The following is a 14,058-nucleotide window of genomic DNA, read 5'->3' as shown; positions in this document are numbered from 1 at the left end:
AAAAGCTTAATTAGATTTCATAGTGCCAATAAAATCAACAACTATAACAGAGGAGGGGTGAGGAAGACAAAAAAATCCAAAAGAATCTACAGAACAAGTCAAAACATAAGAATAACACATGTTTTTCTTGAGTCACTGCTGTCAGAGTCCTTTCCCTCACTGGGAGTCACTGTCCACTCACCTCCCTAGGATGCCCTCTGACACTGTGCTGATCTCTGACCTGCTGTGAGGGCAGCTCAGACTCTTATCTGGTCCTACTCCTGTGTGTTCTTGCCTCCAATGTCCACAGCTAACAGGACTAGTGTGTTTTCTTTTGTGACAGCTCTCAATGACCTTTTATATATTCCACAGACACAGAGTCTGGCCAGTTGACTGTGTGGATTTAATCTGCAGCTTGTACAGCCGGTGGGAAGGTTTTGGGTCTTCTTCCTTAGTCACACTACCCCTGGGTTTCAACTGTGGTTTTATTTCCACCTCTGGATGTGGGTCGTCCACTGGAGTTTGCTCCTGGGGCTTCCCTGGAGGACTTGGGTTTGCCCCCATGAGGGCCAGGTGTGGAGGTGGTGCAGCTGCTTGGGTGACAAGGGTTCTGGCAGCACCAGATACTGAGGGAAGATGGCAGCTAGAACAGCAGGAAATATAGTGCTCTAGAAGGGTATGGCAACCAGCATTGGCCAATATGCTCCAGTATTCTTGCCTGGAGAACCTCCGCTCCCTGAGAGAGAAGCCTGGAAGGCCACAGTCTACAGGGTCACAAAGAGTCAGACACTACCGAAGTGACCCTGCATGTATAGATGCAAGACTTTTTTGCCTGTGGCAGCTCTGCCCCAGTGAGAGTTGAGCGTGAAGGTGACACAGCTGCTTGGCCTGCGGGAACCCTGGTGGCGCCAAGTTGTACAGGGACACTGATTGCTTCCACCACAAGCATTATGGCTTTATCAGAGTCTTTTTTTGAGTCTCTTGCAGCTGGCAATCAGAAGGCCTCTTTAGCCAGTCTTTCTCCGTAGCTCTGTCCATTCAGGCACTTAGAGGGCTCTCTTGCCTGGGGTCCTTCTCTACTGTTCAGAGCGTCAGGCATATAGAGGGAGCCCTGGCTGGGATCCTGCTCTATAGTTCAGTGCGTCAGGCGTTTGATGGGTCAGCCTCTCTACTGTTCAGCTGTCAATGGTGGTAGTGTGGGGAGAGAGACACTATGGTGATGGCTCCATCCCCTACATGTGACTCAGCAGTACTGCCTTGCTTCCATGGCTGCCCAGCTTTCCCCCACAGGCATTTCCCACCACAATCTCCTCCTTCACATCCCCTAGATCTGCCTCTCCACAGTCAACAGCAGAACTTTCCCTGGGATTGCTCCACAATCCCTAAACTCCAGCTCCCAGCTGCTGCATCTTCCAGGAGAACTGCATCCCTGTCTGGGATATGTATGGCTCCAGCAAGGACTGTCTGACTCTCATTCCATTTAGGCTGCCACAGATCAGCTGTTTCACTCTCAGCCTTAAATGTTTCTCCCCTGACTCAGACAATTGCCCCAGTGTGGGGATCAGACCTCTGCTTCAGTTCCTCCACCCGCTGAGGGCAGGTCCAGTCCTACTAACACTCCCATTTCTCCCCCTAGTTGCTTCATCCTACCAAGTTTTTGGTGGTTCTATATATTCTTTTCTTCTGGTCAGGTACTCCTGTCCTGAGTTCTGCATGCACTTCTATGTCTGAAGGTGTATATCTGAATGTATCCATGGAGAGAGACGTACTCCACATCCACCTACTCCTCCGCCAACTTGTTCTCCCCAGGATGAAGATTTTAAAAGTGCGCTGGATTTACTAATGAAGAGGTGAATCTTTAAAAAATGTTTTCTATGCAGAAATGGCCAAAGCCATACTGGAGAGGACTGAGGAGGAAACAGAAGGTGAAGAAGCAGAAACCTCTTTTGAAAAAAAGTCCCACTATGAGGGACGAAGACAGAGTAAGTAGCTAGAGAAGAAGCATAGCTGAAGAACTTTTTGGTTTTGTTTGTTGGTGTTTAAAGTTAGGAGATGTGAGTGCATGCTAAGTCACTTCAATTGTGTCTGACTCTTTGTGATTCTATGGACTGTAGCCTGCCAGGCTCCTCTGTCCATGGATTCTCCCAGCAAGAATACTGGAGTGGGTTGCCATGCCCTCCTCCAGGGGATCTTCCCAACCCAGGGATGGAGACCCTGTCTTTCTGTGGCTCCTGCATTGCAGGCGGATTCTTAACCCCTGAATCACCGGGGAAGCCCCAAATAGGAGACATAACCACTTAGATGACACTAGAAAGGAGCCAGCTAGAGAAAAGACTTTGAATTTAAGAGTCAAGGCATAGCTGACAGTGTCAAACTTCCTTGTTTGAGACATACCAGGTACTGTGTTAAGTGTTTTCTTATAAATTACCATATCCCTACCCACTCCCCTGTCACTACACACAAACACTTCAAAATATTATATCCTTGTTTCCCAAAAGAGTATAGATCAAAAGACAAGCTCTAGAAATTTTTCCTTAGTAAACTGCATTCCTTTTCTAACCCACTGGTATAATCCTACTGAAACTCTCTAAACTGTAAATACAATAAACTCCCATGATAAAGGGAATCTGGATATACTGCTATTGACTTCTGGGCTCTACTCAGCCTGTTTCCATACTACAGTCCATGTATTCTTGGTTTGAGAGTGGGAGATGGACAGTGCCTTACAATGAAACCCTGGTTCAGGAAGAAGACAATGGAGGGTGGGTCCCTGAGTCCCCAGTGTTCTTCCAGATACTCCCATGTTGGGCCTATGAAACAAGCACACACTCAGAGATACTTCTGGAGTCAATCTGGAAGTCCCAAGTCACAGGTTGCAAACACATCCTTATTTAAACTGAGTACACAAGACGTGGCTCAGACGGTAAAGAAACTGCCTGAAATACAGAAGACCTACGTTCGATCTCTGGGTCAGGAAGATTCCCTGAAGAAAGTAATGGCTACCCATTTCAGTATTTTTGCCTGGAGAATTCCATGGACAAGAAGCCTGGCAGGCTATAGTCCATGGGATCACAAAGAGTCGGACATGACTGCAATTGAACCAGTGCATGCACCTCAGTCAGACAGGATAACCCTGAGAATATGACACTTAATGCTACACAATTACTATATATTAAAAACAACAATGATTCCTGGTCCAGGAAGATTCCATGTGCCACAGAGCAACTAAGTCTGTATGCCACAACTACTGAGCCTGTGTTCTAGAGCCCAGGAACCACAACTACTGAAGCCCATGTGCCCTGCAGTCCGTGCTCCACAACAAGAGAAGCCACCACAATGGGAAGGCCATGTGCCCCAATGAAGAGTAGCCCCCACCTGCCTCAAGTACAGAAAAGCCCATGCAGCTACAAAGACCCAGCACAGCCAAAAACAAAAATATAAAATTGTTAAAAGAAAGGTTTTTTTAAATGACACAGTTGAGAACAGCTAGAATTCTCAGAGAATAAACCACACTGCCTTAATTGGTTCCAGAAGTAGATGGATTATTTGGCAGTTAAGTTTATATTCTAAATAAAATATGACTTTTGACTATGCTCTAAATAAAACAGGAAACACAACTAATATTTATTAAATGTCTATTGAAGAATGACTAAATGCCAAGAGAAACGCAACTTCTATGATAAAACATAAGAAAACATGGAGGAATGATCTCTATAAATATGACATTAACCTCTACAAATATAACAGCAATAGAAAGAAAAAATACCCCATTATAAATAATTAGTATAACTTCATGAACACGCTGGATTTTGAAAGATTCCAATCACTGAAATGTAACATCTTCTGAAACTTCTTCATTCTAATGAATTATCAAATTTAAATTAGAACTTTTAAAAAGCAATCATAAGTAGCCAGCATATTGTATATTGAGTGCATACTGGATATTGAGTGCAGCACTTTCCACAGCATCATCTTTCAGGATCTGGAATAGCTCAACTGGAATTCTATCACTGCCAGGAGCCAGCGTGAGGAGCTCCACCCATGACAAAGGTCATGAGGAAGGAGGCTCGCATACGCAAAGGCGGGATCGAGCCTCAGGAGTTGCCCTGGAAATTCTCGAGCATCTACCCCCAAAACCAGAGTCTGCCTACTTTCTGCTTTGTGCTTTCACCTACACCTCTGACTTTACGGGGGGCTGTCCCCCACTACCTCTCTCTGAAAAAAGAGTTAGCTTACAGCTCCAGTTAATAATTCCTGGGTGTGACAGTGTTTAACCTACAAACTCCTTTGGAAATCCTCTAGCCTGCCTGAATAGGTTTTTCCGGCCACATGTGATTGTTCAGAGCCTCCCAACTGTGAGAGGCAGGAGATGTTCTAAACTGTCTAAACACAGATTCCTTTGAGTAGTTAAAAGATTGATTAAAAATTGTATTGGTGAAAGGTTTTTTCACTTATTGGGCCAATGTTTGCTGCTAAGTCTCCATACTCCTTATCTACTATGTCCTTGGCAGTGTATTGATTGATATAATGGGTGTATAGAAATGTAAGTAGTAGCCTCAATGTTTGTAACCTTGGACCCTTAATTCTTTTCTTGATTGAGCCCACCTCACCTTTGCACTATAGGAATGCAGCTTTGTCCAGTGCTTTTTTGGAGGCTGGTGCCTGACTTTGGAATAATCACCTTTAGAGAAAGATAAGTTTCTTAAAATGTTAACAGGCCTCCTGGCCAGAAGATGATGTAATTCACCTGAACTTTTGCATATGATAAGTTTGAAAGCCTGGCTTCGATTAGGACCAGGAACTGCTGTTCTTGCATGACTCCACCCCTTCCCCCATTATCCTCTATGCACAACTTAAGGTATAAAAACTACTTTGGAAAATAAAGTGCGGGCCTTGTTCACCAAAACTTGGTCTCCCCATGTCGCGCTCTCTCCCAAATTCTGGCTGAGTCTCCATCTGGAGCACGGAACCCGCCATGCTTGCTAATTATGCCTGGGCTTCTAAGATCCGACCGGGAAGGCCTCAGTGTCTCCTCTCCTTCGGGAGAACGGAAAGACGCCTGCGGCCTACGTAAGTGGTGCAAACCTTGTCTTGAAGTTTTATTGGTCTCCCGCGTAAACCAAGCTACTCAGCCTCTTTTCTCCACTGAATTTTCCTAGTGAGCTATCCTCATCCTATTACTCTATATCTTTGATAAAATATTTAAATAAATAGGTCGCCGATGCCGTCCCCGCTTTGAATACCCTGGATTAGCCGGGGCTGGACCCCGGCAGAAAAATAACTTACAAGTAGTTATAAATAAGTGAAGGAGTTCAGAAGGCAAGAGCTCATATAATGTATTAACACAGGTTAATTGGGGAAGTGCTTTTTATGGCATTTTTAAGTGTGTCATAGGCAAAATGAATTTAAAATAATTTAACAAAGTTCATTATGTGTGTGTTGGGGGTGAGAAGGGGAAAGACTAATGCAGAAAACTGCGAAACTACTTATCACAAAATCATAAACTTTGACAATCTTGGAAATTCCTAGTGACTACAAATAAATGTGAATAAATAAATGAATTTATTAACCTCTGGTTTCTGTGTCATCACATTTTAATGCTCAAGTAAAAATTCTACCTGATCAATATATTATGAGGATGAAATGCTAAAACATAATTAGCAAGATGTAATAATGTGGTTTACCATAGAAATTTCCACATCTTAGAAGGTCACACTGTGATTAATGACATGAATTTTAAGTTGTCTAGCTGAGCTTTACCTACGTGTAGATTAATTTAACTTTCTGTCTCAACAGTATTATTACTATCAACTAAGGGTAATATATGTGTTCATTTTTCAGTAAGTGACTTAAGAATCAGTAATTTGTCTAATGTTCATTAGAAACAACAAGTCACACAGTCCTCTGCTAGTGCTAACCAAGTTCACTCTAAAACTTACATCATGCAAGCATGAAAATTTGGGGATACCTTATTTCTTTGACTTTTTTCCCTAAGTAGCCCATCTAATTCTCAACTAATCTAGTAAAGAGTTCTCAGTTTTAGTATTACTGACACCTTTGGCCAGATAACTCTGAGTTTGGGGAAAGGGGTCCTGTGCATTTTAAGATGTTTACCAAGCATCTGAACTATTTAGAATTATCTCAAAGATACGGCATTTACTCAGTTTTTAGTACATGGGAGAAACAATCATGGTTTTCATATGCCCAGCGAACTTTTTTGCGAATTAAACCCTTTTCATACAGTCTGAGCAGGGTTGACACTGCACCCTGTAGCCCAAAGAAGAGATAAATGAGCCAGAGTACTCACTCAGCTCTTGGGTCACAGTAATTACTTCTGGCTGAGTAAGATTCAAGCTGAGTCAATAGAAGCTCTCTCCAGGACTTTTGCTGGAGCAAAGTGGGATGGGAAAGTTCTCATTTTTCCTGGTTCCTGACTAGGATCGTGAAAAGTATAAGTCATGAGCTCCCAGGAGCCATCCTACCTTGTCTGACAATAAAGGAAAGAGGCAAAGGAGAGATCTAATATTATAAAAAGCCCTAAATCCAGATTTATTTGAAGACAGATTAGCCAGAACTTCCTAGTAAAGCAATCAAGTAAATTCTTTTTTGCTAAAGCTAACTGAACTCAGTTTAAACTTTGTCACCTGCAAGCAAAAGAGCATAAATGGATACTTTCTGAAAATCTGAATAATAAAACCTAAACCTAAACATAAGAATAAGATTAATTATTTAATGGACATTAATGTTATTTATCGAGCATTTTTTATGTGCCAAACACTGTGCCCCTAAGTGCCACACATAACAACATCACGTATAACTCCTGAGAAAAAGCTCTATAAATACTTACTATTTTAAAGATTTGCTATTTTATAGATGAGGAGAAAAAGAAGCAGTTATCCGTGCAAGGCCAAATGCCTAGATAGCCTCAAGTTCACTGACTCCATATAAGTTCTGTTAACACTATTCTGCAACCATCGAGTAACTCAAATGTTTACTAAGTGTCTATGTTTTAGATCACTCAAGGTATACTAAGGATACAAAGCTGAATAAACAAATGATTATAATATACTGTTAACTAAAAATGATCATTTACATAAATTTAAGAGACAAGCTTTATCAATATCTCTTCAGGATACTCAGTAACAGGGTTTACTTAAGCAATGAAAAATTCTAATCAATCTGCCAAAGAACTTCTTACTGTGCAGGTACCAAGATATCAAAATCAAAATCACCCAAACTAAATGCTCACCCTTTTGAATGTGCTCACCAAATCGATGAAAAATACAAAACTTTTTCTGTAAGGAAAAAAGGCTCTAATCAGCACTATCCCTTTGACAGTTTTATTTCATAGTGTGGTTTACTGAACAGTTGAACAAGTTTGGTTCATGTGCACAGGTTAACCTAAATGCAGATGAGTTCTTGATATCATGACAAAGGTATGAATTTCTATTATAGAACTAAAAAACAGAGGAAAGGACCTGAACCACAGTGACTCCTCTAAGGCAGTAACTGTGTTAAATCTCATCTGATCCTCATACAATGTAACATGCTTAAATTCTCAGAGTAAGAAAGGGTCCTGAAAAAAAAACAAAAACAAAGCAATTGCTTTCTAAAATTAGCTAAAATGGAAAAACATTAAACCAAAATTGGAAATTGTGATCACTATTCACTGTGATATCTAATAAGGCAAAAATGTTAAAAGACAAACATATTAAGAAATAATTAAAACTGCCTTTAACTGTAACGTTAATTTGCCACATACAAAAAAATCAAAAACCCAATGGATCATTCATTTTTGCACACAATTACAATGATTTACAAAAATTGTGCACAGAATTTCAGTATACAATAAGGTCATTCCATACTGATACCTTTAATGTTCCTATATGTTTCAGAAATTAACTTGAAAGCTATTACTAGTGTGCTAAAACATTTCCGTTGTCACTACAATTTACTAGAGCCTGTGATATTCCTATAATGACTTCTGATCTGGGGCTCTGCCCTGAAAGCAGACGCTTAGAATATAAAATAGGTTTTCAGTTAAAAAGAAAACAAACAAGACTTTTATAACTCCCAGAGGCTCTGCATATGTAAGCTGAAATGTGGAAAAGAAAACTGAAATAAAAGAAATGAAGAAAGATTTCTAACACTGAGTGATGTCACACTGCACACACTCTCTCTCTCCCTCTCTGGAACTTTCCCAAAGTGGATAATTTGAAATAGACTTAAAAAAAAAAATCCTCAAGTATTCTGTTTTCAGAAGTTCAAGTACTTAATCTTTATGACTTACCTTAGCACTATTACACAAAAAAATGAACAAAAGATCATGCAAAATTTAAGTACACAAGTTTGTCTTTCCAAATTAAATAACACAAACAGCAAAACACTCAATATTAATAATATTAAAAATTTCAGGAGCAAATAAGCTTTTTATATCAGTTGTTTACACTTAAGTTTTTTAAAAACTCTGTCAATGGCTTCCACTGAAACAAAATAACCTACAAAATAACCTTTTAAAATATAAATTATAAAGTTTATAAAAGGGTATATTCAGAGTATTTAAAATATAAAAAAAGATTAAAAGGATGTCTTAAGTCATCTAATAATACAATACCAAAGAAGCATTCACTTTCCTTTCTTTTTTGGCTAGACTTCTATGAACAAAAGTGAAGAAAACAGAAAATATTCCTTACAGATATGGTGTAGGGGTCTTCTTTCATAAATCACGGGGTAACAAATGAACTGTCATGTTCTTATCCCATTATAAAAACAGTTCATCAATTCCTGCTTTTTAAAAGCATGTATTCAGCTATGTAAATATATGAATGACCCACCTTTTTCATTTTCTTTGTATCTACAAATGCCAACTGGAATCTCTGCTTGAAACATGGAGCCCACCATAATCTCCTATTTTAAAAAATATAAAATGTTAATAAGATGGAGTAACAGATTTTATGTCCACTTTCTAGATTTACCATCTTCCTGGGTTAACTGTTCCTGGTTTCTGTCATAAAATAGTTACAACCAATTAACTACCTCAGAGGAGTATTGTGAGGATGAATGAGTTAATAATAGATAAGAGCTTGGATATGATTGGATGAAAGTATCAGTAATAATGATGAGGTGAAATGCAATATAGACAATGGATATGAACTTTAAAATATGGAGAAAAAGAAATAAAAATGAATTCTCATAATTCAACTGATAAGATAACTCTAAAAAGCAGAAAGTCAAATTAAGGTATTTTCAGAGTACCCACTCTAAGCTATGGTCTCTCAATCAGCTTCCCTGGGAAACTGAGAAATGCAAATACTCAGGTCTTACCCCAGACCTACCGAACCAGAAACTATGAGGATGGGACTCAGCAATTAAGTATTTTAACAAGCTATCCATATAATTCTGACACACAATGAAGTCTGAGAACCAGAGCTTTAAGGTAAAGGAAATAACAAAAACAGTTTGAATAAAGCCCAGTAGAGGCCAAATAAATAAAACTTCAAACCAAATGGACAGGTAATCAGTGCCTAACTTTCATTAAAACAATGTAAGATGAAATCATAACTTCTCCCAAACATAATTCAATCTTATTTTAGGAAATCTGATAATCAATCTATATAGTCAAAACACAAGTTAGGGGAAACTGGCTGTTCAGAATGACAATTAGAGGTCACCACTGATGAGATTTTATTAACATAAGACATAGGGACCAAGATTAATTACATGGGCCCTCTTTTGTCTGTGGCTAAATGTTAACAGTTACTGTATTTTCAGAATAAAGACTTACGTAGGAAAGGTATGAAATCATGGTCTAGTAAGTTTAAATAACTCCTGGGATTTGAAGAGTTCCTCTCTCCTATTACTGTTTCCCACTGATGCTAGAGCTTCATTTTATCTAGTGTAACTTCAAAGACATGTCTATGTAATAAATTTATTGCTGCACCTGTACAGGAAAACCAGTTAGTTTTTCTAAAAATACCACACACACATTTTTTCCACTCATACATAGGAATTTTCCTTATATCTTTCACTATAAAAAAGGATACCCTATTGTCACTTCTTGTGTCCCTTTTAAGTTAACTCATCTCCACCTATAGGGAATAGTCAAGTTATCAACCCTGGTTAGGGTGCTTCTAAAAATATTCAATGTTGGATCTATCCTAGACCAAATAAACTAGAATCTCTGGATGAAGGCCATGGTAACCAGCATTAAGATTTCTTTAAGTGATTTTAACATGAAGCCAGGGTTGATAATTTCTAGCTTAGTATAAAGAAAAGATGCCTCTCCTTTTTCCTATTGCGTTCAGAAACTTTTCACCTTAAATTTGTTCTGTAGGGAAATGAAGGAAAACAGTATTTAGGAGCATTATGTACCAAGTATCTATGCAAAATTTTTATTTAATCCTCACCAACTTCGACAAGGCTGAATCTGCTGATCCTATAACTGTACGTAAGGAGATGAAACTCAAGAAAATGAGTTTCCTTAGGATCACATTATTAGTAAATTCTGGGCTATAACTTGAACTCAGGTTTGGTTTCAAAGCTGTTTCCTCTACCTCAGGTTTCAATAAAAATTTAATTTTGTCTTACAAGCCTTAGAAGATTAATCTCTGAATCCTGACAGCTTTTTACAAATTGGACTAAAATAAGACAATCTGGATTTACTTTATTATATAAATCTGGATTTGCTTTATTACATAATTTTCCTGAGGACGGGACTAATACTTCCTAGTAATGAGGGCTTTATCTCCCCCATGTTCTCCCTCCTTTGAGTTTGTACTGCTTCATTTAAAAAAAGAAAAAATTCAAGGCTCAATCAAATACTCTATGGGGACACTCCAGATACAAAATCAATTTATACTGGAGAAAAAACAAACTTGGATATGTGGTAGAAAATAACAGTTTAAGTTGATTACCAAAGTTTCCAGCTTTTCTAATTTTAATTTCTGCATGTAGTTAACACTTGCTCAAACAAGTCACACAAATAGTAACTTCTGTGATCCTTTTTTTCTGTCTTCAGTCCCATCATTCATTCATTAATCATTCAAGTTATTAATAATTAATACATGCACTATGATAATCTTTCCTTACCACTTTAACCCACACTGATGTCTCTCTTTTCTAAACATCTCTTTGTGGTAGTTTAACCGCTAAGTTGTGTGCAACTCTTGCGACCCCCATGGGCAGTAGTCTGCCAGGCTCCTCTGTTCAGGGGATTCTTCAGGCAAAAATACTGGAGTGGGTTGTCATTTCCTTCTCCAGGAGATTTTCCCTAACCCAGGAATCAAACCCAGGTCTCCTGTATTGCAGACAGATTCTTTACTGATTGAGCTACAAGGGAAGCCAACATCTCTTTGGAAACCCATAAATACATCAATTCTGGCTGAAGCCCATAATCCTTGGGTAGTACAGTCCAAGGTCATTTTAATACTTCATTCTTCCCAGCTACAAATACAAAATATACAGATTTTTCCTTATTTTAATCCACAAAGGGGGTTATCTCTTAAGTGTGCCCCTGGCATCCAGACCAGACAACTTTAAAGAAACTAACAAACAAAACACAGGGAAGGATCAAAAGTACTGACTAATTAAACAATCATGACTTAAAAAGGGCAGAAAGGCCACTCGATCTGGTATTTTGGGCAATTCTGCTTCCACATAAATGACTGTTTATGCACTAAATTCAGAATCAGACCTAGGGAAAAGAACACCAAGGGGGAAAAAAAAAGCAAAACCCTCAACAGAGATTCTAAGAGATAAATCAGGTATCTATCGCAACAAGTATGACATCACCTCATATAGATGATTTGTCCTAATCAATTCTACATAATAATGTGATACATCTTCCTAATAAGTCAACTGTTTGGCAGCAACTTAAAATTCTTCAGTTTAACCATGAGATTAATTATACACTATTATACAGTTTTATTTAAAGACCATGTCATTATCTTTAAACTCATTTTAGAAATTAATTATGGATAGTTATACCAAAGTCCAAATCTATCTCTTCACACAATATACTCTGAGCTGCGAGTATCAACATTAATATGGAATAGAAAAACCTGTAATCTAACTCATTAAAGAAAATTTACTTAACAAATACCAGAGCCTCCACAATTGTTTTCTCAAGTAGATACATATATAAAAAAGAAAAAAATCACATGTGATACTTTTTACAGTGTAGCTAACAAAAGTCTAGTTCCTAACTAGTTTAGAAATTTGGATTTGTAATTTTGCTTTGAGTACCAACTTGTTCAACAAAGTCTGATTTTTCTATATCGTTATTTTATTTATAAGAAAATTTATGTTCTTTCTCACCTGGATGTATTAAGGGAAAGTCTGAACATATGTCACAAGAAGACTTACTTCAACTTTATCAAACTTTTGGTAAAAGAAGATACTTGGCTCTTTAAATATTAATTTATCTAAGTTTTGGGAAAATATGGCTCTAACTACCTTTTTCCAGTCTTCTGATGGTATATAATCTTCATCTTCTTCAGATTCTTCTTCTATTTCACTATCTAGAATAAGTAAGACAATAGTACTATAAAATGATTGCTTAGCCTGTCCATTCTTACATCTACCATTAAATACTTAAATATGCCAAAAGGTATTTGCAGAGGTAGGTCAAGATATTTTTAGTCAAATATTACCCTGTCAGTTAAAACAACAACAAAACTCATAGACCTTCCAGGACAATCTTCTTAGATAACTATATTTTCATGAAATAATACTCTACAAAAAACTTTAGGGAAAAAATTGATTCAGAGTCAAGACAATCTGTTTCTAAACCTAATTCTGCTTCCAACAGCCTGGTGACAGAATAAACTATATGATCTCAGTTTCTTCCCTTATTAAATGAGAGCTGGGACAAAATAATAGTTTCTGAACAGTGGTCCTTAAAACACTTGAGAATGCTATAACATCACTTTGGGGGAATGCAGGAAGAGAGCACATGTATGTCTCCCCAACCTCTGTTTTATTCAGAGCAGGCAAATTGCTATTTGCTTACATATTGGACTAAGAATGCCTTTACATAAAGGAGCGGGAAATCTGAAAACCATTAGATTGTCAGCATCTTCTCAACTCTACAATGGCACACAAAATTCAAAATGGTAACATCACATACAGAAATTAATTCTTTCTATAGAAAAGCTAAGATGGGCACTGTATGCATAGTTCCCATGCATACTGAAATAACATCTGAACTATGATATATTATTTCAAGATACAGTCACTTAGTATCCCACTTTTAAGCAAATTTTGGCAATGGACCTGCTCCTGGTTTAACTAGGGGAAAAATACATTTCCTCCAAATAATTAAATGTAATTAATCTCTCTGTGCAGTGATAATACTTTTAAGTTGGACTGTATCCCTAAAAAGAAAAATTCACAATAAAATTATCACCAGCAGCCCTACACTGACCTGTAAACAAAAATGTGTAACAGAAGTCATTCACACAAAGCAGTAACCACGTTTAATCAATTTTTACTTTACCACATTTCAGGAGAGGTTATTGTATTGTATTCAAGTATCTTTCTTTTTTAAATACAGAAATTTAAACTACATATTTAAACTAATAACACTAATGGTTAATTTTTTCTTATCTTATTTCTAGGGTAAGGATTCCTGCTTAGAATGAAAACATTATGGAGTAGTTACACATGCAAATATTCAAGATACATACGTTAAATGTTGTATCGACTACTGGTCAATGACTTTGAGGAGGTAGAAACATCAGCAGAGTTCTTTCTCTGTATAATATATTCCTATCTCAAGGGCCAACAATTTCTTTAGACTTGGGAACCATTGGTTAGAGAAAGAAATGCTTATGAATATATCTAGACTGAGAGGCAAAGAAAGCAGAAAATGGAAAACTGAGGAAAAGACTAGGAAAAATAAAAAAGATGACCATGAAACAACAAATTTAAAGAACAGTCAAAAGTGGAAAAAAAGGAACACATTCAAAATCAGGTATCATAGTGACACATAATAATTACGGTAGGATATTCATGGACAACATAGCACCAGTACAGCTAAACTAATAATCTAGAACAAAATTCCATTTACTGATGAGCGAG

The 14,058-nt window shown here is 37.6% G+C and overlaps 1 protein-coding gene across 46 annotated transcripts in view; it reads right to left on the bottom strand.

The window, feature by feature from the left end:
• MIER1 (MIER1 transcriptional regulator) overlaps positions 1 to 14,058 on the bottom strand; it is a 72,940-nt gene that overhangs the window by 25,274 nt on the left and 33,608 nt on the right. For 44 of the 46 annotated variants that reach the window (XM_086390440.1, XM_086390443.1, XM_086390441.1 and 41 more), the window contains 2 exons: positions 12,433 to 12,497; positions 8,814 to 8,886 (listed from right to left, as the gene is read on the bottom strand). In XM_086390440.1, coding sequence (XP_086246566.1) covers positions 8,814 to 8,886; positions 12,433 to 12,497 — 138 coding nt within the window. Of the gene's footprint in view, positions 1 to 7,146; positions 7,275 to 8,813; positions 8,887 to 12,432; positions 12,498 to 14,058 lie in introns of those variants that run through there. The other 2 variants (XM_086390488.1, XM_086390489.1) reach the window with 2 other exon arrangements.

The sequence above is a fragment of the Bos grunniens genome, chromosome 3, assembly GCF_055505025.1.
Source record: "Bos grunniens cultivar Pamir isolate PY7600 chromosome 3, Bosgru_T2T1.0, whole genome shotgun sequence".
In the NCBI taxonomy this organism is placed as follows: Eukaryota; Metazoa; Chordata; class Mammalia; order Artiodactyla; family Bovidae; genus Bos; species Bos grunniens.
The sequence above is the reverse complement of the archived record's forward strand: the minus strand, read 5'-3'. Positions and strand labels throughout refer to the sequence as shown.